The 27,677-nt window shown below is 51.8% G+C and overlaps 1 protein-coding gene across 1 annotated transcript in view; it reads left to right on the top strand.

Annotated features, from left to right (window-relative positions):
- Positions 1-27,677, top strand: part of LOXL2 (lysyl oxidase like 2) — a 107,086-nt gene that overhangs the window by 54,140 nt on the left and 25,269 nt on the right. The window contains exons 4-6 of the mRNA XM_004046781.4: positions 8,790-9,001; positions 16,369-16,591; positions 21,679-21,862. Coding sequence (XP_004046829.1) covers positions 8,790-9,001; positions 16,369-16,591; positions 21,679-21,862 — 619 coding nt within the window. The remainder of the gene's footprint in view (positions 1-8,789; positions 9,002-16,368; positions 16,592-21,678; positions 21,863-27,677) is intronic.

Raw genomic sequence — 27,677 nt, 5'->3', positions numbered from 1 at the left:
AATTCAGTTCAGTAACTATGTGTTGGTGTCAGATCTCAAGGGAAAAGGGGAGAGGGTGTTAGGGAGCTCAGGTGACAAAAGGATGCCTGGACAAAGCACGGATGTTCTCCTGTCTATCCATAAGTCACACAAGTCGTGCTTATGTTAGGAAGAGAGATGAGGACTGCATAACTTTATTTTGCATTAAACAAAGAATAAAAAGAGTCTTTATTAAAATGTTGGACTTGGGCACTCAGCATGTCTAGCTAAGCTAAACTCCTGTAATCATTACTGGTTCCTTCCAAACATGTTTGAGAACCCACTCTGTGTCTGGCTATAGTGGGTGCTCAAACATGGTTGGAAGGAACCAGTAATAATTTCTTACTGTGTGGGTAACACAAAAATGAATAAGGCACAGTTTTGCCCTTAGGGGATTCACAGTCCAACTGAGTGGCAAAAGGATGTGGAAAAGTAAACCCTAGTGCAAGATAGTCAGTATAAGCCAAGAACTCAATGAGTCACCAGAATGCCAGTGCTGGAGGAATAAAGAAGAAATCAAACGTGTGGACGTGCTATTTGGGGGCAGGGGAAGGGGCTTCACAGAGATGCTGGTGCTGCCTCTCCTCCTCTAGATTAGGGACCTCATGACAGCGAGGACCATGCGTATCTGTCCTTTTAGGGTCTCACACAGCACTTGGGACATGGTGGCACTGGACAAATATTTTTGAATGGATGAATAACATTTTCCCTGAGGATTGGCAGGATTCTGATAGGTAGAAAGAAGGGACAGAGAATGGCAGGGTATGGGCCTAACGCGGAGGCACCACCAGGAAGATCTGAGCAAGACCCTTGAATGCACTGTGGTCAAAGAGGATGAACGGATGGGAGAAGAAACCAGAGGCGAGGAGACAGCACGGGCCTAGGTGAGATGATGACATTATCACGCCCTTCTTATGCTCCCATGATTCTCCTTGCACAGCTGACTGGGAATTGGGAGTGGGAATGGCAAGCTGATAGAAGGGCAAAGAAGGTCTGGCTAGGGCTTAATGGGCGCATGAGTGAAGAAGAGAGAGGGTCACGAAGGTCTGCAAAGCTAGAGGCAGGAGCATCCCTCAATGACTCGATGAAAAGAGGAAGAGTTGAGGGCATCTTGGATGTGTTTGGTCTCAGGTGCTGAGGAAGGTGTCAAGCTGGCAGTTGGGACATGGGTCTGTATCTGGGAGGCCACTGTTGTTTTTTCTTTTGTTTTTTTTTGAGACGGGGTCTTGCTCTGTTGCCCAGGCTGGGGTGCAGTGGCATGATCTCAGCTCACTGCAAGCTCCGCCTCCTGGGTTCATGCCATTCTGCTGCCTCAGCCTCCTGAGTAGCTGGGACTACAGGTGCCCGCCACCATGCCCAGCTAATTTTTTGTATTTTTAGTAGAGACGGGTTTCATCGTGGTAGCAGGGATGGTCTCGATCTCCTGGCCTCGTGATCCACCCGCCTCGGCCTCCCAAAGTGCTAGGATTATAGGCGTGAGCCACCGCGCCCGGCCGAGGCCACTGTTTTGTTTTGTTTTGTTTCTTAGAGAGAAGATCTCGCTCTGTCACCCAGGCTGGAGTACAGTGGCACAATCCTAGTTCACTGCAGCCTCAAACTCCTGGGCTCAAGTGATTCTCCCACCTCAGCCTCCTGGGAGCTAGGACTATGGGCAGGTGCCACCGTGCCCAGCTAATTTTTTTTGTTGTTGTTATACTTTAAGTTCTAGGGTACGTGTGCACAATGTGCAGGCTCGTTACATAGGTATACATGTGCTATGCTGGCCCGCTGCATCCATCAACCCATCATTTACATTAGGTATTTCTCCCAGTGCTATCCCTCCCCGCTCCCCCCACCCCACGACAGGCCCCGGTGTGTGATGTTCCCCTCCCTGTGTCCACCTGTTCTCATTGTTCAATTCCCACCTATGCGTGAGAACATGTGGTGTTTTGTTTTCTGTCTTTGTGATAGTTTGCTCAGAATGATGGTTTCCAGCTTCATCCATGTCCCTACAAAGGACAGGAACTCATCCTTTTTTACGGCTGCACAGTATTCCATGGTGTATATATGCCACCTTTTCTTTCTTTTTTTGAATTATACTTTAAGTTCTAGGGTATATATGCCACATTTTCTTAATCCAGTCTATCATTGAAGGACATTTGGGTTGGTTCCAAGTCTTTGCTATTGTGAATAGTGCTGCAGTAAACATACGTGCACATGTGTCTTTATAGTAGCATGATTTATAATCCTCTGGGTATATACCCAGTAATGGGATCTCTGGTGCCCAGCTAATTTTTTAACTTTTTTTTTAGAAATGAGGTCTCATTCTGTTGCCTAGGCTGGTCTTGGACTCCTGGCCTCAAGCTATCCTCCTGCCTCAGCTTCTCAGAGCACGAGGATTATAGATGTGAGCCACCACACCCAGCCTGTTTTGTTTTTATTATTTATTTATTTATATATTTTTTGAAACGGAGTCTCAGTCTTTCGCCCAGGCTGGAGTGCAGTGGTGCAGTCTTAGCTCACTGCAAACTCCGCCTCCTGGGTTCAAGCGATTTTCCTGCCTCAGCCTCCCAAGTAGCTGGGATTACAGATGCCCGGCTAATTTTTTTTTTTTGTATTTTTAGTAGAGACGAGGTTTCACCATGTTGGTCAGGCTGGTCTCGAACTCCTGACCTCAAATAATCTGCCCACCTCGGCCTCCCAAAGTGTTGGGTTCACAGGCATGAGCCACTGCGCCCCACCTATTTATTTATTTATTTTTGAGATAGAGTCTTGCTCTGTCACCTCAGCTGGAGTGTAGTGGCGCATTCTCGGCTCACTGCAACCCCCACCTCCCAGATTCAAGTGATTCTCCTGCCTCAGCCTCCTGAGTCACTGGGATTACAGGCATGCACCACCATACCCGGCTAGTGTGTGTGTGTGTGTGTGTGTGTGTGTGTGTTTAGTAGAGATAGGGTCTCACCATGTTGGCCAGGCTGATCTTGAACTCCTGACCTCAAGTGATCTGCTCACCTCAGCCTCCCAAAGTGCTGGGATTAGAGGCGTGAGTCACCATGCCCTGCCCTGTTTTGTTTTTAAGTAGCCAAAGTAAGAAAGCTGCAGGCTCTGAGAGGAAGATGCAGGAACTTGCTGGTGGTTGTGGGAGGCTGCATGCGAGGTGAGCAGAGGCTGGCTAGAGTTGACACTGATGCATTCTCGTTGAGATGTTGGCATGATGTTATGTCTTCCCAGCATTGTCCTGCCACCCCTCCTCACCCCCAGGATGACATCTCAGGTCAGAAAGCCTGGGCTGATATAAAATTATGACTTCTAGAACAGGGGGAAGGAGTACGACCACTGAGCTAAGACCTGGCCTTGCCAACGTGCCTAGTGCTGAGAGTTTAGAGCGACTGTGATGTGGATTCATGTAGGCTGGCTTGCTTGACTTGCTTATCCTTGTACCTTTCCCTGATGCAACTTCCAGCTAGACTTTCAAAATGGGTGATTTTTCCTCATTGGCGACAGCCCCAGACTATCGCATTCTGGAATTTGCAAGTCATGGACAGATGCTGCAAATGTGAAATGTCATTCAGGCATAAACCTGAGAGTCAGAGCTCAGAGCTCCCTTCCTCTCCGGCTGACGTGACAAGTCCCTTGCCTGGCCGTGCCTTGGTTTTCCCTTCTAGGAACGGGTGCAAATCACTCCCAGAGCCTCAGGCCCTGCCGGAGGATGTGATGAGCTCTGAGGACCACACATCCCGGAGTTTCCGTGTCTTTCTTGGAGGGAAGCTTTCTGGAGGCCTGGGTGCACTGTTGTCTCTGGCAAGAGGGATAGCATCAGGTTTTAGCTTGAATTTTAATATGTGCAGGGTGCTTGACCAGCTTCTGGCATTTGGGGCTGAATTTTATTTTATTTTATTTTATTATTTTATTTTATTTTATTTTATTTTATTTTATTTTATTTTATTTTATTTTATTTTTGAGACAGAGTCTCGCTCTGTCACCCAGGCTGGAGTGCAGTAGTGTGGTCTGAGCTCACTGCAACCTCCGCCTCCCAGGTTCACGCCATTCTCCTGCCTCAGCCTCCCGAGTAGCTGGGACTACAGGCGCCCGCCACCGCGCCTGGCTAATTTTTTGTATTTTTAGTAGAGACGGGGTTTCACCGTGTTAGCCAGGATGGTCTTGATCTCCTGACCTCGTGATCCGCCCGCCTCGGCCTCCCAAAGTGCTGGGATTACAGGCGTGAGCCACTGAGCCCGGCTGGGGCTGAATTTTAAACTAGCAAGTCTAGACTGCCTTTCATTTGAAAAAGAAAAAAAAGTGTGTGTATATTTTAATATTTCACACTTTCTTTTCACTTTTGGGGCTGAACTCCTGGGGCAAAATATATCCTAACAAAGGGATTCCACAGCAATGAAGTAAAGAGAGAGGTTATGTGTGTGGGCGTGTTTTCTAAGAGGTCTAACTCAGTCTCCGTGAGCTGGTTAGCTAGTGTGAGCACCGAATGTGTGCCCCAGAGGGCTTCCCTGCCTCCTCCCGCTGGCCTGAAGACAAGAATGCTGGGAGCCCAGCTCTCCCCTCACGTACACAATCCAGTCTGACTCACTGCCCCTCGACATGGGGTGCTGGGCTTCCAATGTGCTCAGCACCAGCACCCTTCAGCTGGCTGAAGGGGACACCCAGAATTCTGAGCCCCAGGCCCTGCCCTGGGTGAGTCACCCTCAGTACCAGGCAATGTACTGGACACAGGCATGAGATGAGGACTGCTCAGAGACCAGTGGTCATTATGAGCCTGGAGCACGGGTTTGGGGGTCAGAACTCGATTTGCATACTTGTTTACCTACTTATTGGCTGTGTGAACTTGGATAACTTCCAAAAGCTTGCCAAGATTTATCATGTTTTTACCTCTAAACAGGTGGACCATGAGCCATCTTGAAAGCTGCCATGGGGATTGAGTAATGGAGTGGATGTAAAGTTTTCTGTATGGAACCTAGCCTGCAATTAATTGGTGTTTGATAAATGATGCCCATAGCTGTCATTATTCAAAGCTGAGGCAGGGCGCTGTGGTTGGGGTGTAAGGAGGAAGCCCAGCAAGGCCCAAGGAGGGCAGAGACTGCATTTTGTTAAATGAATGCATACGGTAGATTTGAGCCTTAAAGACTGGAAAGGCTTTGGTTCTTTGGAGGGAGAAGAAGAGAAGATGGTCCAGTTTGAAGGAATGAGTGCGAAGGGTGTCCTGACTGTTTTCCTAAGGCCTTGCAAGGATCAAGATCCTTTCAGAATTTCCTCCACCACAAGACACACAAACAGATGCACACTTTATACATACAGAGACCCATGTGACATAGACACACACAGAGTGCGCAGAGATCCACATGACACACAGGCACACACACACAACCCTGTCATGCATACATCATCATGCACACAGACACACAATCCCAGAGACACACAATCCCAGAGACACACACACAGAGACATATACAGGGGCTCATATGACACATGGACATGCAGACACTCAGAAACACACCATCATGCATATACCCCCGTGCACACACAGAGACACAGAGATACACACAACACACAGACCATCAAGCACACACCACCATGCACACACACAGAGATACACACCACACACACACAGACCATCAAGCACACACCACCATGCACATATACAGAGATGCACAAACACGTATGCAGTGAGTCGGTGGAAGAATGAGGATAATGACCCCTGGTGCTAGCCCTTTCTCTTCTCCAGTCTGCATTGCCTTCATCGTGGAGCCCCCGGGGCTCTCCCCACCAGCCCTATTCAGCGGAGGAACCTGTCCCGCATCATCGCAGGAACGAGCGCAAGCTCCCTGGGCATTTGGGTTGGTGTGTGTTGGCCTCAGGTCCACGTAGCTCTTCCCAGCGGGGTCTGCTGAGCTCCTCCAGCCAGGCCTTCTTCCTCCTCCTGTGGCGGCCAGGTGCAGGGGGTCACACCTTCCCTGCAGCGAGCCTGCACTGCTGCGCAACGCAGGGGAAAGGATCTGTGAACTGAAGGTCAGCCCGGGCCGCCTGCCCTGTGAAGTGCAGCCTTGATGCTAGGCAGTAACTTTCCTTCTGGGCATGACAGTTACACACTGGAATTCCAGCCCGGCCTCCCGAGGTGGGAAGAGACAGAAGAGGGCCGGCTTGTGGGCTGGGTTTAGACCTCAGGCCCTTTCTTGGCTCACCCCTGTCCACGTGTCTTGGTGGCACGGGTCCTGCGGCCTGAATGAGGGCTGTAAAGGATCCAGGATCCAGGCTGGAAGGCATAATCCTGCCCCTGGCAGCATTCCTTCTGCTGTGGTGGAAAGGAAACGGAGCCAAGTGCCATCACTCCAGGCCCACATACTTTCCACCGCCTTGCAGGACCTGAGAGTAGGGCCTGGCTGTGGACCCTGAAGCCCATGGCGAGGAGACGTGAATCCCTGGGCACCCAAAGAATGGTTCTGTTCAAACTCGTGGTTCATTTGCATCTCGGCTGGACAGGGCTGGGGCAATCGGGGTGCTGGGTTCCTCCTGCCTTCCAGCCCCGCTTGCACCAGCCCCACCTCCCAGTCCCTGGCTCGCTCACAGTGTGTGTGTCTTCCACTGCACCTCGGGGTGGCCCTAGGGAGGGAACTGGAGTCAGCTGGTATTCTCATCTGTAAGGTGGGGATGGCAGTAGCTATCAACCACCTCATTACAGCGTGCGAGGGTTAAGTAGGAGAATGCAAGGAAGACATTCACATAGGGCTGGGTACCTGGTGCATGCTTTGCGGTAGCTGTTGCTATTATATGCTGCAATTCATGGTGTTTGCGGATCCATGTGAAGCTGGGGACAGTGAGGGGGCTGGAGGCATAAGTGGAATCAGTCCTGAATGGCTGAGAGCATCTTGCTCAATATTAGGGTATTACATAGACAAAGAGGAGCTAGTCAAGGGACAAGGTTAGATCTGTGTTTTAGAAAGAACCAGCTGCAGTGCCTCATACCTGTAATTCCAGCACTTTGGGAGGCTGAGGTGGGAGGATGCCTTGAGGCCAGGAGTTCGAAACCAGCTTAGGCAACATAGTGAGACCTCGTCTCTGAAATATATTTTAAAATTAGCTGGGCGTGGTGGTGCACACCTCTACTCCCAGCTACTTGGGAGACTGAAACAGGAGGATCGCTTGAGCCCAGGATATGGAGACTGCAGTGAGCCCTGATCACACCACTGCACTCCAGCCTGGGCAACAGAGTGAGACCCTGCCTCAAAAAAGAATAAAAATTAATTAATTAAAAGAAAAAAAGGCCGGGCACGGTGGCTCACGCCTGTAATCCCAGCACTTTGGGAGGCCGAGGTGGGCTGATCATGAGGTCAGGAAATCGAGACCATCCTGGCTAACATGGTGAAACCCCGTCTCTACTAAAAATACAAACAATTGGCCAGGTGTGGTGGCGTGCACCTGTAGTCCCAGCTACTTGGGAGGCTGAGGCAGGAGAATGGCGTGGACCCGGGAGGCGGAGCTTGTAGTGAGCTGAGATCGTGCCACTGCACTCCAGCCTGGGTGACAGAGCGAGACTCCATCTCAAAAAAAAAAAAAAAGAAAAAAGAGGCTCTTTGGTGGCTAGCCCTGTGGCAGACAGACGGAGGCAGGAACTCAGTCAGGGACTGTCGCAAGAGCTGGTGATGGCTGGCCATGAGTGATTCAGGAGGGAGCTTCCATAGAGTTTGGAGCCTGTTATGGCATGTCTTGGAAAGGCATTAAAAAGTGCCACTGTAACTCCAGGGAACTTCTTCTCCTCTCATCCAGCTTGGCCTCTTGAGGCCCCCTCTCCTGCCCGATCCCTGGGACTCAGGTCTAGGTGGTACAGGGATATTCCAGCTCCACGTCGAGGGAGGGGGAGCACCCACGTGGCAGGGAGGCAGGCGCCTTCCTCTCGCCCATGCCCCTCCAGCCCTCCTCCACTTCCTCCCAAAGGGCCCTGCCAATGAATCTTTCCAACCCTGACCCCAGCCCCTGTCCTTTACTCCACAGATAGATGGGTGGGGTGGGTGTGGGAAGGGAACCCTCTAAGGGGCTCAGAGTGTCTCCTTTCCTTGCTGTGTCTCCTTTCCTTGCTGCAGCCAAATAGTTGTCCCCAACCCTACCTCCTTGATCCCTGCCAGGCAGGTGTGAGTCTCTGCACACAGCATGCTCAACACCAGGAATATCTGCTTCGTTTCTCTCTAAGCCCTGCTTCTTCTCTCAGGCCTCTCTAAGGATTTTTGAAGAGAGGAATGCCCACCCCTGGGGTATGAGGTAGTCTGCAGGGTGGCACCACCAGCTTCAGGACGTCTGGGGGTCCTCTATCTGAAACTCAAGTTTTACTGAAAGATGAATCAGGGAGACACACACAGACACACTCACAGGCACATACACACATACTTTGGAGTGAAATGCAAAATCTGCATTCAAAGAACACTTTCTCTCCTGTGCATTTATTTCGAGGCCTGTGCAGGAGGAGCCTGCTGCCCTTTGCTCTCCAAGATCTTAGGTTCGGATGTAGGAGAAGCCCATGGGGTCTCTGAGTCTTTTCTGACTGTTCCAGGTCATCTCACTCCCTGTTGGGTCCTTTCAGCCTCACTATCTCCCATGCATAGTGCTTTCTAACCGCAGCTTGGGCCGTGTGCCCCTCGGGGGTGCCCAGAGCTCGCTGCAGGGCCTGAGCGCACAGGCAGGCCCGCGGCAGGCCCGGCCCGTAGTCGCTAAAGAAGTACTGGTTGCCTGGTGTCTCTGCAGCCAGGCCAGTAGGGTAACCCTCTCCTTCCACGCCTCTTTCTTCCCAGAACCTGAATATCCAGGTGGAGGACATTCGGATTCGAGCCATCCTCTCAACCTACCGCAAGCGCACCCCAGTGACGGAGGGCTACGTGGAGGTGAAGGAGGGCAAGACCTGGAAGCAGATCTGTGACAAGCACTGGACGGCCAAGAATTCCCGCGTGGTCTGCGGCATGTTCGGCTTCCCTGGGGAGAGGACATACAACACCAAAGTGTACAAGTAAGAGGACTGCACCAAAGGGGTGGCTTTGAGGGTATCCGCCCTGCCTAAAAGAGTTAAAAGTGTCCGCCCTGGTGGTGGCCTTTCCTTGGCCAGGCACGGCCAGGCAAGCTGGTGTCCCTGCAGGCAGCCTGCACAGAGCCCCTGGGCCGGGCCAGGCGCCAAGTTCAAGGGCGCCCCGTGGCATCCTTACCCTTAAGGAACTCACACATCTACAGGAGATAGACCCTAATCCCTAGAGTAGCTTGTGGGAAGGCGTATTGCAGAAGTGAGATGCAAGCTGCCCCCAGCCCAGAGAACCCCAGCTCAGGGTGCTGCCGGCCAGCTCAGGGACTGCACGAGCTAGGCTAGGGCAATACCCTGGCCAGGCTGGGCAGAGACAACACCAACTTAAGAAGAAATGTTTACTTGCTCTTGGCAAATGATTCTTCTGAGAAATCTGGAAGTTGCAGCAGGTAATTGAGACACTGGTCTGTGCAGTTCACTTCATCCAATCCCAGTTAAATCTGACAATACTGGGATGATCGCTAAGGTTAATATTTCCCAGTAGGGGAAAGAAGTAGACAGGGACAGAACCTGGAGTCATTTTGACTTAAGGGGTGTCCAGTGGAAGGATTCCAGCACCCCAACAAGCTGATGGCTGGCGTATACTTGGAGTATACTTGGTTGGTCATGGGGTGTTCCTCCCTCCTCTTAATAATGATAGGAATACTGGCTTGGCTTTACCAAAGACTTATAATGTGCCAGGCACTATTCTCAGTCATTTAATCCTCACACCACCACTGGGAAATAGGAGTCTGTTTTAGAGTTGAGTAAACTGGAGAAAGGTGATAGAACCAGGAAGGGGCAGATCCAGGCCTCACGCACACCCTGGCCTCTGGAGGTCCCCTGTGTCCAGCTATAGGATCCACACTCTTAGAGAGTGCAGACTCACAGCACTGTCTCTTTCCTTCCAAATCAGAGGAAGAAAAGGCGTGGCTTCCATGTCAGGAGACCTGGCTTGAAGCCTCACCTCTACCCACCAGCTCCCTGGGGTGCCGGGCAGACCACATATCCCTCCCTGATCCTGGCCCAGCCCTGCCTGGATGGGGTGGGCCATAATTTTGTCTGAGCCCCCAGCCCCTCACATGGGTGGGTGAGTGCAGCTGCAGAGCTGCCCATTTGGGTGAGCACACAACACCCCAGGCTGGCCACAATGGTGATTCCAGTCCCCAGACATGGCCCAGACCTTCCTGTTGGCACCAGGAGTCACCGTCCTCTGAATACTTTGGAGAACTCCCACCCGACTCCTTCCTTGGTGATACCTTCTCAGCTTTTCTTACCAGTCGGAGCCAAGAAAAGCAAACCCCCTCCCTGGCAGGCTTCCTACCTGGCTGGCCCTACCAGTGCCCCCAGCCTGGCTGCTGTTCTGAGCTGGACAGCACGCGCCTTGTTCAGATGGCGTTTGGAAGCCATCTCCCAACCATGGCCAGTCCAGAGTCCTTCTCGGCTTTTGAGGAGTTGATCTCAGGCCAGTTTCGGCAGCTGGGCCCTGGGTAATCCTGTCACGTGCTGGATTAGAACCCCCATCCTGCCCCTCCCACCCTCGCGTCTGTGGCTTTGCCTTTTCAAGGACGGGGAGGATAAGGCTTCCAAGGCTGAGAGCGATCCAAGGAGGGGGTGGTGGGTGGTGCTGTCTGCAGGATGGGAGATGAAGAACAGAAGCTGCTGGAAACCAGCCCCTCCTGCAGCCTTCTAGCTGGAGAGGTGGGGCGGCCTTGCTAGCAGAGGAGTGGGAGGGGAAGCACGACCTTCTCAGCTTGTCCCTGTCATTTTGTGTTCGTCTCTGGGACTCAGTTGACAGTTAGGCCTACATGTGTCCCAAAGAGAAAGGTGCTGGGAAGACTTTCTGTGCCTCGGTGGGCTGTCGGGGTTGAGCTGCCAGCAAAGGGCTAGGACTCCTAGGGAATGGTAAGGCTCAGAGACCACTGGCCTAAGCCCTGGGTCTGCCTGGAAGAGAACATGGAAGAGGCCTGAAGGGCAGTGGACTCAGGGTGTCACAGCCCACACCCAGCAGAGCCTGCAGGACAGCCCAGGTCTGCTTCAGGGAGAGCACCACCCAGCAGTCTCCACCTGCTGGCCCCGCTGCAGCTCCTCTTCTCCCGGGGGTAGGGCCAGCTCAGAAGCACTGGCCAGTCTGAGGGTTGTGGCAGGACTGGCCTGGGACTAGGGATATCCATGGACCCTGCTCAGAGGCTGAGGACTGCAGAGGTCTGGAAGGCAGACTGAGGACCACCACCCTGCCTGGCCCTTGAAGCAGTGGCTTGCAGTTGCATCTTTCCCATGTCCCTTTCCCTCTTCCTATAGCCTGTGGCTGCTGTTGCTGGCAGCATACCTCTGAGGCCCAAGAAGGGACCCCCTTCCCTCCCGCCATGCAGCACTGCCCACTCTATGCAGGAAATTATTTTCAAAGTAATTCTCAGTCTGGGGTGGAGTTAGTAATCTCCAGGTATCCACCAAGGCCCCTGAAGGACCTTATAGCCTCTGAAGCTCACCTGCTTAACCCCCGAGGGCCCCCCACCTTGGGCCCCCCCACCCCGCTGCTGCCTTACTGGACTGGCTCCCTCTGTGAACCTGCTAGGCTGGTGGCCACTCGGAAGCCGTAGAGCTGCCCCCTGGCCGCCAACTGCAGCTCTTCCTCAGCACCTCTGCTTCCCCTAGTGATGTGGTCTGGCTGTGTCCCCACCCAAATCTCATCTTGAATTGTGGCTCCCATAACCCCACATGTCGTGGGAGGGACCCAGTGGGAGGTAACTGAATCATGGGGGTGGGTTTTTCCCATGTTGTTCTCATGATAGTGAATAAGTCTCATGAGACCTGATGGTTTTATAAAGGCCAGCTCCCCTGCACACGCTCTCTTGCCTGCTGTCATGTAAGACGTGCCTTTGTTCCTCCTTCACCTTCCGCCATGATGGTGAGGCTTCCCCAGTCATGTGAAACTGTTGAGCTTATTGAACCTCTTTCCTTTATAAATTACCCAGGCTTGGGTACGTCTTTATTAGCAGCATGAGAATGGACTAATACCCTCCAGTTACCTGCACACACCCCAGAGGTCTCTGCAGCCACAGGCTTGCCAAAAGTAGAGTCAGGGGCTCCTCACCAAGGCCTGCTCTCTGATTGGTGTGGCCGTGGCACTGACTTCCACACCGGGCTGGGGTGCAATGCATGTACCTTAAAGCTAATGAAGCTTAAACTTCAGGCCCCCATTCCTGGTGCCAAGAGGGAGCATTTTGTAGTCATAATTTTGTTCTCCCAAAAGTAGGATCCCAATACTGACATCATTTAATTGAAATGAGCTCTCTAAGCAGAGATTCTGCATTTAATGTTGCAGCTCAGGAAGTTAGAAAGGCCTCCAGCGGTTTGCCTGGTTGGTTGGCTGAAATGTGGACCAAAGTGTGGCCCACAGTGAGTGAGTAGAAATGCTGACCCTGTCTCTGTTGTGTGTAGAGGACAGAATTCAAAAGCTTAGGGAGGTTGGATGTTAGAATGGATCTTACCTTTAAGACCTCCTCACCCACTCTGGGAAGCTCCTGAAGACACGCCTTTCACCTTGATGGTGAGAAGTAAATATATGAAAGGAGCTCCAGCCTCCTTGAGGAGCTGTGATCACTCTTCTCTGAAGGCCAGACCTCACAGCAGGAACAGCAGCCACTGAACCAGTAACCTGAATGCGACGGGAGTAATTGGCTCCAGGGTGGCAGGGGCCCCGTGGCTGTAGTACTACCAAAGGCAAGGTGGACGTGCTGACCCTATTGGACAGTGGAGTCAAAGCAGAAATCAGTCTGACTGCTGCAGACCTGTGGTGTTGGCTGGTTGATCATGATGTTCCTCGAAGTGAAATAGACAGGAAGCCTACTAAGTTCGTACTTAATCTGTATAAGCAGAAAACTTCTAGGTCAAGCAAACAAAAGTCTATCCCGAATCATAAAAGCAGAGTAGAGTCATGACCCGTCAATCCATTCCCGTACTTGAGCCAGTTTTATCAGACTGGAAGCTCTTGAATGAGGGAAAGGCTGGGTACCCTCAAGGAAGCACCCTCGTAGCCTTCCAGAAATCCATACTGTATTCTTTCTCCCAGTTCTCCAAAGACACCTTTCACCAGGATGAGCGTGCATTGGAGAAAAGGAAATAATCAGATCTTTTGGACTACTGGCCACTGGTTCTGAGCTGACAGTAATTCTAGGAGACCCAGAACATCAAAGTGGGGGCTTATGGGATTTTAGCTTACGTCCATCTGAAACCCATCCTGTGCTATTTCCCCACTTCCGGAAAGCATCATGGAAATAGATGTACTCAGCAGCTGGCAGAATGCCACGGCATCTGCCTTCACTCTTGGCAAGGGGAGCGCCGGTCGGTAGGACTCTTGGTTGAATCAGTCCAGCTCCGTGTTCTTCCTACAGCCCAGCTATTGGCCTAGCTGCCTCTTTCACAGGCAGGCTTCCCGCTCCACTCCACTCAAGGCTGCCTCACTCACTCCAGTCACTCCTCCAGTCTCCAGGTCTGGAGCCGGGTGGGCTGTCTACCACCCTCCGAGGGCCTCCGTCTGCAGCTCAGAGGCCTGTCCCCAGTGAAACGCTGGGATGGAGGAGGGGAGGGGAGGGTATCCTCTGGGAGGCCTGAACGTGCTAGAGGGTCTGCAGCACATTCCTGGGGGCTGATGTCAGAGGGATCCGGGCTGCTGGGGACAGTTGTTTGCTGTGGGCTCTGCACTCTTCATTTAGAACGCAGGACATCTGTTCCTGGAGGGGGTGGCGCTCACTGACGGCTGGAAGCAGAGGGGTTTTCCTGAGCCAAGGCAGGCGGTGAGGTCTGACCAATCCTCAAGCAGCTGGTGTTCCCCCGAGTATCTTCTCCCGCCCCTGTGTGGGCGTCATGGAACATGCTGTAGGCTTCCAAGTGCAGGGGCCTTGCAGGAAGTGTGTCTGGAGGGCAGTGGTTCCTGGAATTATTAATAGCCCTCCTGAGCAGTTCTCTGCTCTGGGCTGCCGCTGTGGTGAGCACGCACCCTGAATTTGCCAGGATAGTCCTCAGCAAGATTCCGTGTCATTGTGTTCACAAGCACACTAGAATTGTAACAAGTCTCAGATTTGGGTTAAGGAGAGATGATAACTGTGCTGTAGGATTTGCCCTTCCTCTGTCTTCACACCCCATTCACTCTGAGACAAAGGAGGTACTTCCAGGGCTGCTGGACCAGCAGGGATGGGACCTCGCCTCTGCCCTGTCTTGGGGTCAGCCTGCCCAGCGAGTACCCTCCGCTGGCTGCTTCTGGCATCTTACTGGGTCCTGCCGTGCAGGGACAAGCACACGGGCCCTGAAAAGCTGGGTCGACATGAGCAGGACCTTCCTGGACCTCCTTTGTTTCAAATCCCACCATCATTCAGGGCCCAATTTAAAGGCTTCTCTTCCATAAAGTCTCCCATCACTCCAACCATGGAATCCCTCCCTCCTGTCACTCTTCTTTTTTTTTCTTTAACAAATAGTTTTATTTATTTACTTATTTATTTCACAAACTCTTATGTAGCTCTTCCTATCTCTGGGCACTGTTTTAAGTGACAAGTATTAACTCATTTAAACTGTCACAACAGGCCAGGCACTGACGCATGCCTATAATCCCAGCACTTTGGGAGGCAGAGGTGGGCAGATCACCAGAGGTCAGGAGTTCGAGACCACCCTGGTCCCAGGAGACCTCAACTTCTCCAGAGTTCTAGCCTCTTCTTAAAGGGCCAGAGTCATGGGAACCCAGATGGGGTGAGGAGGTCTCCTGCCACAGCCTCCTTACAATGATATGACTTGGCATAAATTTGGATACTACCTCCAAATACAGATTTATGGCCTGGCGTGGTGGCTCATGCCTGTAATCCCAACACTTTGGGAGGCCGAGGGAGGCAGATTACCTGAGGTCAGGAGTTCGAGAGCAGCCTGGCAACACGGTGAAACACTGTCTCTGCTAAAAATACAAAATTAGCCGGATGTGGTGGCAGGTACCTGTAATCCCAGCTACGCGGGAGGCTGAAGCAGGAGAATTCCTTGAACCTGGGAGGTGGAGGTTGCAGTGAGCCAAGATCGCGCCAAAGCACTCCAGCCTGGGCAACAGAGTGAGACTCCATCTCAAAAAAAAAACAAAACAACAACAAATAAATAAACTGTCACAATAATCAAGTGAAGCAGATACTATTACTACTTCTGATTTTGGACATGAGAAACTGAGGTACAGTATCCTTTTTAGTAGCCAATCTATTACTTATCAGTTGGTTACTGTTTTAGAAAAAAAAAAAACTGAATTACCTGCATCTATATTCTGCCTTTAAAAAAAAACATACAAAGGAACACTTTGCACATGTTAACAATACAGGCTAAGGGCTTCCTTAGGATATAGTGCAGAGACAAGCTCAACCTCACTGATCTTCCTGGGTGCAGGAAGCAGTAGTTTCATTACCATTATAATTTCTATTGCTAGGCAGATTGTACTTTGATTCAGCAGATGGAGTAATTTAAGACTGTTTTCATTGTTTCTCATTGGAAATACAAATTTAATCTTGTATATCGTTGGGAGAGTTTAGCAATCAGCTTTTACTGCTCATTGACAAAGAAAAATAAAGCTAAAGAATGACAACAGGCCGGGCACAGTGGCCCATGCTTATAATCCCAGCACTTTGGGAGCCCGAGGCAGGCAGATCATTTGAGATCAGGAGTTTGAGACCATCCTGGCCAACATGGCGAAACCCCGTCTCTACTAAAAATACAAAAATTAGCTGGGCGTGGTGGCAGGTACCTGTAGTCCCAGCTACTCAGGAGGCTGAGGCTGCAGAATTGCTTGAATCTGGGAGGCAGAGGTTGCAGTGATTGCACCACTGCACTTCTGCCTGGGGGAATAGAGTGAGACTCTGTCTCAGAAAAAAAAAGAATGACAACAAATTTTGTTGGAATTATCTGAAGAGTTAGGTAAACATGGTTTACCTTAGACTGTGACGGGTTTTCTAGGACCAGGGATCCCACCTGTTTTAAATACCTTTGTGCATTCTGTGTTCCTGGGCTTTATTATTATTATTTCACCACATTGAGTGAGTCCTTTCTTTCCTAGAATGGAAGCTGCCTGAGGGCAGGAGGCCTTGTCCACCCTCTGCGTCCTGTCCCCTAGTGCCTAGTGTGGTGCAAGCATTAGCAGGTGCTCAGTGAATGCTGGCAGAATGGACTGAGCTGGGACCCTCTGTGAAGCAGGGCTGAGCTCCAGGAGCAGGGCCCAGTCTCTCATGTTCTGCCTCGTTGCAGAAGGAATTGGGGTAGGCGTCATGATGCCCTGGTCCCCTGTCCCCTCCCATCGTCTGCAGAATGTTTGCCTCACGGAGGAAGCAGCGCTACTGGCCATTCTCCATGGACTGCACCGGCACAGAGGCCCACATCTCCAGCTGCAAGCTGGGCCCCCAGGTGTCACTGGACCCCATGAAGAATGTCACCTGCGAGAATGGGCTGCCGGCCGTGGTGAGTTGTGTGCCTGGGCAGGTCTTCAGCCCTGACGGACCCTCGAGATTCCGGAAAGCCTACAAGCCAGAGGTGAGGACGGGGCACGAGATGTGGCCACTTGGCACCTGGAGGGGATGGGAGGGTGCTGAGGGAGTAGGCAGGATCCCCCAGGAGAGTGAGGAAGGGTGGCCTCAGCGGAGATCACCATTGTGGCTGCTTTACTCTGAGACCTAAGCGCCCTCTGCAGAGAAGGACCACCTGGGGGAGAAGAATACCCCAGCATCAGTTGTCACAGGCTGTTGGTGCGCTGTCTGCTTACCCAGCAGGAGCAGACGATGAAGGGTTGTGCGACAGGGACCTTGGGTCCCTGCACAGTTCCCAAAGGACAGCTGGAAATGTGACCCAACTCTGAAAAGCACATGCAGTCAGCGACACATTTGCAAGCATGTTTGGTTTATTTTGCAACAGAAAGGGTAACAATTTTAAAAAGCTTCCACCAAGGTAGAAAACCTGCCATTATCCTAAGTCATCTATACATTAGTCACATTATACTTATGTGAAACAGCACCTCTGTGTGGGGGGGGTGTATGTGTGTGGGGGTGTGTGTATGAGTCTTTGCGTGTGTATGAGTGTGTGTGTATGTGTGTGGGGGTGTGGGTGTGTGCGTGTGTGTGGGTGTGTATGAGTGGGGGTGTATGTGTGGGGGGTGTATGAGTGTGTGAGTGTGGGGGTGTGAGTTTATGGGGGTGTATGAGTGTGTGTATGAGTGCATGTGTATGAGTGTGTGGGGGGTGTATGAGTGTGTATGGGGGGTGTATGAGCGTGTGTGTATGAGTGTGTGTGTGGGGGTGTGTATGAGTGTGGCTGTGTTGGGTGTGTATGATTGAGGGGTGTCTGAGTGTGGGGGGATGTGTGCGTGGGTGTGTATGAGTGTGGGGGTGTATGAGTGTGTGTGGGTGTGTGTAGGGATGTGTGTGTGTATGTGTGGGGGGTATGAGTGTGTGGGGGGTATGTGTGTGAGTGTGTGTGTAGGAGTGTGTTGGGTGTGTGGCGATGTGTGTATGAGTGTGTGTGTATGAGTGTGTATGTGCGGTGTGTGTGGGTGTGTATGAGTGTGGGGGTGTATGTGGGGGGTGTGTGTGTAGGGGGTGTGTATGAGTGTGGGGATGTATGAGTGTGTGGGGTGTGTGAGTGTGTGTGGGTGTGTCAGGGGGTCTATGTGTGTGGGGGTGTGTATGAGTGTGTGTGGGTTGTGTGTATGTGTGGGTGGTGTGTATAAGTGTGTGGGAGGTGTGGGTGTGGGGTGTGGGTGGGTGTGTGTGAGAGTGTGGGTGTGGGTTGTATGTGTGAGTGGTGTGTATAAGTGTGTGGGAGGTGTGAGTGTGTAGGGTGTGGGGTGTGGGGTGGGTGTGTGTGAGAGTGTGTGTGAGTGTGTGGGTGTGGGTTGTGTGTATGTGTGAGTGGTGTGTATAAGTGTGTGGGGGGTGTGAGTGTTTAGGGGGTGTGTGGGGTGTGGGTGGGTGTGTGAGAGTGTGGGTGTGTGTGAGAGTGTGTGAGTGTGTGTGTGAGTGTATTCCTGAAATGCGGATGAACATCTTCCCACATAAAGTAACAGCCCCATTTCAATGGGCCGATTTCTTTTTTCTTTTCTTTTCTTTTTTTTTTTTTTTTTTTGAGACAGAGTTTCACTCTTGTTGCCAGGCTGGAGTGCAATGGCATGATCTTGGTTCACTGCAACCTCCGGCTCCTGGGTTCACGCGATTCTCCTGCCTCGGCCTCCCAAGTAGCTGAGATTACAGGCACCCGCCACCACGCCTCGCTAATGTTTGTATTTTTAGTAGAGATGGGGTTTCACCATGTTGGCCAGGCTAGTCTTGAACTCCTGACCTCAGATGGCCCACCCGCCTCGGCCTCCCAAAGTGCTGGGATTACAGATGTGAGCCACCGCGCCTGGCCTAACGGGCCGATTTCCTAGAACAAGTAAAGTAGCCCAACCACAGCAGGCTTGACCCAGCCTCTGACAAAGAGCAAGTGCCCTATCTGTCTCTTCTTGATTTGCTTTTCTTTCTCCTCCTCTTCCTTTTTCCTGTATCCATCAAAGGGTCTCTGTGATTTCTGTGTTCAGGAAACAGCGAATATCTTGTGAGTGGGTGGGAATAGCAACTGGGAAGAGGAGAGGGAGAGATAGGAGAAGTGACCGATCATTTCTCAGGGGCTGATGCCCTGTGCCAGGTAAAACCTCAGTACTTAGTGCACTGTTTGCTGACGCGGCATGAGTAGATGAGACAGCATCTGATTAGCGTGATGATCATAGTAATCATCACCTTGGCAGGGGTGAGTTCCAGGTGGGCTGTCACCAAGTCAGGGATAAGAGAGAGCCAGAGGAGGGAGAAGGGCTCTGGGGTGGGGGCAGAGAGTGTGTCAGCCAGGTCCAGGCAGCCAGGCAGGAGCAGCAGAGGCTGAGCCAACCAGCTTTCCCCCAGCCATGCCCTTTTGGCTCTTCTCCTGTCCCCTCCCTCTTTCCCCTCTCCCCTCCCCGGTCTCCCCTCTTTGTTGAGACCTGCTGTGGAAAGGAGGTTATTACACTTCTCCAATATAAAAGGGACACCGTGACAAGAGCCGGATAAACCACACTGGGTGCCCCCCTCCCAGGCTTGGTGGAGATTTGAACAAAAGACTGAGCCTTCAGTGAGAGGAGTGAAATGCATGCTGGGAGCCCAGCCCTCCTCAACCAGAGGGAGTGGGAACTATTAGGAGTGACTTCCTGGCACTTTCAGGAGGCCCTGCCTCCTCAGTCCCCTCAAGGGCCTCTGAAGAGCACAGAGGGGACCACACCATCATATGTGTGCCTCCAGGACACGCCTGGACAGCGCCATGTCCCCCTCCTTCGACAATCAGTCCACCACCCCCCAAACTCCCACCACACCCTCCTTGCCCCCTGTGTATGATTTGATGGCCACATCCTTTCCACAGCCTCAGCCTGAGCCTCTGAGCTTTCCTTGTGTGTCATCCAGAATACCAGATCCTACTGTTTTGGAATTCCTCTACTGTGCGGTTTAAAGCAAAGGAATCAAGTTCATACCAAACCAATTAAAACAGAGCGAGCGTGCCTTACATCATATTTTCCCTTGGTTTCTTTCTTTCCTCTGGGGCCAGCTGACTGCTTGGCCATAGCTGGGCTGGGGCGAGGTTATTTGACCTCTGCCTCCATTAAGCTTAGGTCATGGATGGTCCATTCTGTGGGAAGACAGCTTGGGAAGGGAGGTCAGGGAAGCAGGAGGCCACCATTCTACAGAAAACAGAGGTTGCAGCCAGCCAGCAGTTATGTGTGTTTTGTTCTGTTTGGATTTTTTTGTTTTATTTTGTTTTGTTTTGTTTTTTTTGAGACGGAGTCTCGCTCTTTCGCCCAGGCCGGAGTGCAGTGGCGCGATCTCGGCTCACTGCAAGCTCCGCCTCCTGGGTTCACGCCATTCTCCTGTCTCAGCCTCCCGAGTAGCTGGGACTGCAGGCACCCGCCACCGCACCTGGCTAATTTTTTGTATTTTTTTGTTTTTTAGTAGAGACGGGGTTTCACCATGTTAGCCAGGATGGTCTCGATCTCCTGACCTCGTGATCCACCCGCCCTGGCCTCCCAAAGTGCTGGGATTACAGGCGTGAGCCACCGCACCTGGCCCTGTTTGGGTTTTTTTTAAAGCTAGGGTAAAAGATCCTGCAGTCACTGGCTGTTTTCCCCTTTTTTCTTCTCCCCATACTGCAGGGGTCAGAGCAGTCCCTGAGGTCTGTAAATCTGGGTGCTGTCCCAGCACCTCACCATGCCATGGCCAGCCCCAAGGTACAATTGGTAGAGAGGCAGGTTCTTGTATGATGCCATCCCGCTGAAGGTAGCTGGTGGACATGAATGCTTGAAAAGGTCACCTCCACCCAGGCCTGCCTCGCCGTGGCCATCAGTGGTAGGGTGAAGGCAGTTCTGGGCTAAGGACAACATAGGCTAGGGCAGGCAATGACTCTGGTCTGATATGACACACCTAGAATGGCTACACAGTCTTCCTCACTCCCTCTGTGGAGTTGAATGAGCATCAGCAGTAGCTGAGAGCCTCATAGGCTTCTGAGCCTCCTCCAAAACACACACGCGCATACATGCAGCATGCATGCAGGTGAGCTTACACACACACGTGCCACACATGCGTGTGCATGCACACACATGCAGAGAAACAGATGCAAACCTGGGTATGTGGACAGCTGGAGTGAAGTGACCCAGCTCCCATCTTGTAAGACATGATGCACTGTGTCCAAGACGTAGAGAGTCTTAGTCCTGTCTAACTTAGTAAAGCCCACAAGGAGATTAAAGCTTCCAGACTGTCAGTGAACAATGGGGGTGTTTAAACTCTAATTCTCCACCCTCTCTGCATAGCTGATTGGGCTGCATCTTCTGGAGTCAGGCCAATTGGACTTGGAGTCAAATCGAGTGAGGCTGGGCATGCCCCCAGCCCTGAGACAAATCAGTATGAGGCTCCCCATCCATTCTCTGAGTCATGGCTGTATGAAGGTTGGCTTTCCAGCTGCCTGTCTTCCCATTCTGCTCCCTCCTGCCTCTAGCTGGTGTGCACAGCAGAATCGTTCCAGTGCCTGCCTAGTACCGTGGAGTCTCTGCAGGCCTAGACTGTAGCACTGTGTTATAAGCAAGGCTGATCCAAACTTGCTTAGAAGCAACCTTGTTACAAGAAAGAATTATTATCCATTTGGAATCTGCAGACTTTGGAGGGTAGGCGCTTCTTTCTGTAGCTCTGAAGCATGAGGCTCTGGAGTTGGTGGGGCAAGTGCTGATGGAAGGATCCTTGTGCCACGCAAAGGTTGGGGTGATGAGTGATCGACGGTCCCCGATGGGCTCCCCAGAGGACCAGGACAGAAGTTCCACGCGAGGGCTGCAAAGGGAGCTGGCACCAGAGCTGACTCTATAGAGGAAGCTCCCACACCCCGACACACACACACACACACACACACACACACACACACACACACACACACACACACACACCCATACATCAAGCATATTGCAGCTCCCAGACTGAGTGCCTGGCCTGGGAACAGGGTGGCGGGGAAGGGAGGGGGCGGGGACAGTGGTCATCCGCTGAACGTGCATCAGCGTCTGTACTCAGCAGGACCGTGTGTCTCTTCAGCAACCCCTGGTGCGACTGAGAGGCGGTGCCTACATCGGGGAGGGCCGCGTGGAGGTGCTCAAAAATGGAGAATGGGGGACCGTCTGCGATGACAAGTGGGACCTGGTGTCGGCCAGTGTGGTCTGCAGAGAGCTGGGCTTTGGGAGTGCCAAAGAGGCAGTCACTGGCTCCCGACTGGGGCAAGGTAAGGAAATGGGGAGGCTAGAGGGGGCCTCTCTTCCTGGGAGCATGGTGCCGTGAGCCCAGCCTGGCTGCTGGCCGTGAGCTCTCGGGAAATCCTCACTTTCCCTCCTCCCTTTAGTGGCTGCCTGGGAGAGAATCCCAGGCCTCTCCCTAGACAGAGTTGAAAGGGGCCTTAGAGAACACTGAGACCCTATTTTATAGATTTGGAAGCAGAGGCCCAAAAGACGGAGTAAACATCCAAGGTGAGATAACATATTAGCAGCCAATGAATACTCCCCCGTAGGTCTCCCAGCTCCTAACCCAGTGCTCTCTGCTGCCTTACCAAAAAAGCCAGGGTTCTCAGGCCCCTCCTGCAGGAGAGGGCCTCCGAGTTCACCAGACTGAACCACTCTGTACAACAAAAGGACCAAATGCCATCTTACTTTTCCTCCCTGGAGCAGCCCTGCACACACTCCCTCCCTGACAGCAGAGAAAGGGAACAAGAAGCCGCCCTCCGGATGTCCTCAGACTAATTGAGAAAGGGCCTGCTTTTTATTAACTGTCCTGAACAAATCTTTCATGTGAGCAAAAAAACGGAAGGGAGGCTCTCAAGTGGGTCCGTTGGTGGAAAGTGATGTTGCAGCTAGAAGACGACACAGAAGAGGTCATTTCCCCTCCCCAGGAAGCCCCATGACCACCATTTATCCTTGCGAGCCTTGGTCATTCAACAGGGGGAGTTTTTACCCCGAACAGACTGTGCGGTCTAGGAGTGCCCAGTCCTCCCCGAGACAACTGTGACTTGAGTGAGGGAAGTCATAGTCATTTCCTGGAATCTTTTCAGCCTTGACCAGCAGGGAGGCCGCTGCAGACCGTCAGCTGCTATGGCTGGGAAGGGATGGGTAGGAAGCAGAATAGGCTACAGACAAGGGGTGGGGTGGCCTGTCCAGAGGGGAGGGGATATTTCCATAGTGTCAGATGTTGGGCCATCACCCCACAGAAAGGAATGTGGTGAGGTCACTGATCACAGCCTGGAAGAAATGATAGCCCTCACTAGCCCAGGGCCTGACACCACATCCAGTGGTTTTCTGTGTGAGACTGTAGAATCCTGCTTTGAACTTAACCTCCAGCTGAGTCAAAGACCGTAGAGCTTTCCTCCTCCTAGAAGTGGAGCTCGTCTGTCTAGTGCCATTGGTTGGTTCTTTCTACGGCCTACCCATGCCCTAGCCTGCAGTGGGTCAGCTCTTACAGGGTGCCCTGACGTTGGAAGGAAGCCCACATTCCAGCGGCCTCGAGGGAGTCCTGAAATGATGGACAGTACTGCTGGAGAGACCTCAGGTCCTCTAGTCCAAGAGATGAGGAGAACAAGTCTGAGGTCACCCCATTCATTGCTGGCAGAGAAAGACTGAAAGCCAAGTCTTCTAACTCTCAGACAAGGGCTTCTTCCTTATGCCCACCTTGGCCCAGTCCTGTTCACATTCAGAATGTCTCTCTGCCTCTGTTCTCCAGTCTGTGCAAGCTTCCAGGTGTGCACTGAAGTTTGGAGGTCTGGGGTGCACTCTGAGTCACATCATGCCACCTGGCAGCTTCCATTGGGCCATATAACAGTGCTCCTTCCCTGGGCATGGTGAGCTCCACAGGATCCCCTGGATCTTTTTTTGAGACAGAGTCTCACTCAGTCATCCAGCACAGTGGTGCGATCTCGGCTCACTGCAACCTCTGCCTCCCCGGTTCAAGCAATTATCCTGCCTCAGCCTCCCAGGTAGCTTGGATTATGGGTGTGCACCACCACACCCAGCTAATTTTTGTATTTTTAGTAAAGACGGGGTTTCACCATGTTGGCCAGGCTGGTCTTGAACTCCTGACCTCAAGTGATCCACCCACCTCGGTCTCCCAAAGTGCTGGGATTATAGACACGAGCCACTGCACCTGGCCTCCCTGGATCTTGACTATCCCTGCAGTCATTTACTGATTGGCCAATGTGTGGGTTTGTGCTCTCCAAGGGCCTACAGGACAAAGACCACTCATTCTGAGGAATAAACAGGCCCTCAATGACATAAACATTCCATTTATCATGGGTGTGTGCTATGTGACCTAATCATTTCACTGCCCAGAGCAGCCAGAGGTTTCCAGGGGCCTGCAGAACTCTGGGAGAAAGAGGCATTTGGCATTTTGGATGCTGTCCTTGTAAGAAGCAGTGGATGATTGATATCTCCTGTCATGCTGGGCAGGGTCAACTCTAGTAGGCAGAAAGGGAAAAGTACCACATTGAATGTCAAGTCACAGAGCAGACGGGGTCAGCCCCTCAGCCCTGGCTCTAGCTGATGGACTCAGTGACCACACCCACAGCCAGGAGGCATGAAAGGGCAATGACTGTGAGTCGGGCAATCTGAGTCCTCCTCCCTGCCCAGCCACCTGCTTGCTTGGTGACCTTGAGCAACCTTCTGGGCCTCAAGATTCTTCACTGTGAAACAAGGTGGCTGGACGCACAGCACCTGCAGCTCTGACTGGCTCCAGCCTCACCAGCATAGACATGAGGTCCTGGTCAGGCTCTCTGCTCTGTGCCTTAGGACCCCTGCCCACATCGGGACCCCAACTGCCTGTTGGTGCCTCCATGTCCCTGCAAGGCTGCGTGCCACATGAGGGGAGCACCTGTGTCTTTATCTCTATGTCGTTAGTGCCGAGTCTGCCAGCATGCAGCGCTCCAGTGCTATTCAGTTGTAAGGAATGAATGAATGTGTTCCAGTTGAATCAGTAGGATCAGTAGAACAAATACTTGGTGAAGAAGTTCCAACACTAGACCAGTGCTGTCTGATAGAAACAGAAAAGGACTCACGCCTGTAATCCCAGGACTTTGGGAAGCAGAGGCAGGAGGATCACTTGAGCCTGGGAGTTCAAGACTTGCCTGGGCAACATAGTGAGACCCCCTCTCCTCTACAAAATTTTTTTAAAAATTAGCCAGACGTGGTGGTACACACCTGTGGTCCCCACTACTTAGAAGGCTGAGGTGGGAGGATCACTTGAGCCCGGGAGGTAGGCTGCAGTGAACCATGATCATGTCACTGCACTCCAGCTTGAGTGACATAGCGAGACTCTGTCTCAAAAAGAAAACAAATAGAACCGGAACCACGTATGTAACTTTGCATTTTCTAGTAGCCACAATTTTAAAAAGATGACGTTAGCTTTAATAATGTATTTTCTTTAAACCAGTGTATCCAAAATATTATTTCAACATGTAATCAATATGAATGCCATTAATGAGATCATTTGCATATTTGGTGCTAAGTCTTTGAAATCCAGTATGTATTTTACACTTCACAGACATCTCGGTTTGTCTGCATTTCTGAGTAGACAAACTGTCTGGCTACATTTCAAGCGCTCAATAGCCACATGCAGCTGGTGGCTCCTGTACTGGAGGGGGCAGCTCCCCAGTTTTATAGCAGTGGCTTGAAAACCCTTTTGCATGCAGTCCCCAAGAAGGAATGCATGTGACATGTAAAACTCCAGCAAAGGTTTTCTAAACAAGAGCTTAGCTTTACAACATGCAGAACCCGTGACATGTCCTATTCTGTTCTCTTGTGCTTCCTACAATCTGATTGTAACCAGCTTAGTTGACAGTTCAGCCCACTCATTGGCCTGGACCCATGGAAGCCATAACACTGCTCTATGATGTTAGACGCGGCTTTTCCACTGTGCCCTAATTCTGCCTCACACCTTGTGGTCACCTAGGCCAGGGTTTGTATGTGGAGAAGAACAGAGCCAAGGTGGAGACGGGGAAGGCACCATGAGGAGGAGCAATTCAGGGGTGCTCCAGAACACAGGAGTAGGTGACAGCTGCAGGTCAAGGATGCACAACGCCAAGCCCAGGTCAGCAGAAGGAACCAGAAGCCCACAGACACCCAGACGCTGAAGCCAGACGCCCAGTCCAGTGTCCCTCGGAGCCTCTTCCACCCTGCCCAACCCCCCACGGAACTCAGTGGGGCAGGAAGAGAGTGAACCACACTGGGCCTCTTTCTCTGTGCCCTTCCTTGGACGCACCATGGGTATGTGTGCTTCAGGAGGGAGGCCCTGCCCCCCGGGGCCTTGTCCCCAGATGTCTGAGACAGCCATGCAAGTTTACATAGACGTTCAGCCAGAAGGAGACCAACCAGTTGAGTCTGAAGCATGCTAGGCTCTTAAGTTGGCTTTACCTGTTCTGTCCAGTCTTGAGCTGTAGTCTTAGCAATCCACAAACACTGTTTGAGTGCTCTTCAGCCTGGATCCTGGAATGGAGAATTCATTTATTCCACAAATACTCTGCTCTCCAGGAGTTCATGTCAAGTGGCAGAAATAAGAAATAACCTTAATCAGGCAAGTCATGGTGGCTCGCATCTGTAATCCCAGCACTTTGGGAGGCCGAGGCGGGCAGATCACAAGGTCAACAGATCGAGACCATCCTGGCCAACATGGTGAAACCCCATGTCTACTAAAAACACAAAAATTAGTTGGGCGTGGTGGCATGTGCCTGTATTTCCAGCTACTCAGGAGGCCGAGGCAGAAGAATCGCTTGAACCTGGGAGGTGGAGGTTGCAGTGAGCCGAGATGGCGTCACTGCACTCCAGCCTGGGCAACAGAGCAAGACTTCGTCCCACCCCCACCCCCCCAAAAAAAAAATCCCGACCTGGCAAAACACATATTATAATTAATTGGCCTTTTACCAATGAGGAAGGTAGAGCTAAAGCTTTTATCACTCTCCAAGGATTCAACCTAATCTTCAACCTCAAGCTGAATTCAATCTCAGGCCGCCTGACCAGCTCATTGCCGCTTGAGCAAGATGTGTAAAAAGCAAAAGTTCAGACAAGTGGGAGGTCTTTCAAGCTGCACCATGGAGGAGGCTGGAGGTTTTTCTTCAAAGCAGGCTTCTCCTTAGATGGAGGCAGAAAGAGGGCAGTGCAGGAGGCAGGAGACAGCGAGGGCTTCCCTAGAGGGAGGAGAGCGCGGGCGTTTGGACAAGATCAGCCCAGCTGTTTCCCAGACAGAACCTTCTGCTCTTTCCTAACATAGGGTTTTCTGTCCTTACTGTCTCTGTGCCCATGAGCTGTGGGCCTTGCTTGCTTCCTGGGCTCTGATTAGGATCGGCACCTTGTCACAGCCTTTCCACGCCAGTCCTTCGATGCTTCCAGCCACCATCACCGATGCATTTTTATGCATTTTATAAAATTCCAAGGAATTGGAAGCATCATCATTTATGAATTGCCAAGGAAATAGAAACTTGGCTCCTGCCTGCTAATATTGGTTGATCTAGAAGTTGGTTTTTGGCCTCAGTAAGCCTCGATACCAGCTGTCTCCAGAACCCTCCGGCAGAGTCGAGAGCCCTCCTTTAAGCCCCAGAGCACCTGTTGTGACCTTCATCTTTGTTACTGACCATGTCATATCACAAGCGTTTGTGTAAGTTCTGCCTCCCCCAGGAACTGGGAGCTCTTTGGGGCAGGGGCCTGCCTTACCCATCTTTGAATCCTCAGCCCCTAGCAGGGAGGCAGAGGGTAACGGGCGTGGTATCTATGCCTGTGTCACTAGCTCCTGAGTACTGAACAGTGCTCTGTGATTTCCCTTCACTCCATCCATACCTTTATTTTTAAAATCCCTTTTTCTATCTCAATCCAATTTGTGCATGCCATCTGTTTCCTGCAGGGACCCTTGACAGATACAGCAATAGTTGTACCTTTGAGATTCATAAATGCATGGAATATTAAAGTCGGGAAGGAAACTTATACAACTTCTAGTCCAATTCCTTTGGACTAGAAAAAGGATGAGAGAAAACTGGTATTCAGAGAGGCTGAGTGATCGGCCAAGGTCACACA

The sequence above is a fragment of the Gorilla gorilla genome, chromosome 7 (assembly GCF_029281585.2).
Source record: "Gorilla gorilla gorilla isolate KB3781 chromosome 7, NHGRI_mGorGor1-v2.1_pri, whole genome shotgun sequence".
Taxonomy (NCBI): Eukaryota; Metazoa; Chordata; class Mammalia; order Primates; family Hominidae; genus Gorilla; species Gorilla gorilla.
The sequence above is the reverse complement of the archived record's forward strand: the minus strand, read 5'-3'. Positions and strand labels throughout refer to the sequence as shown.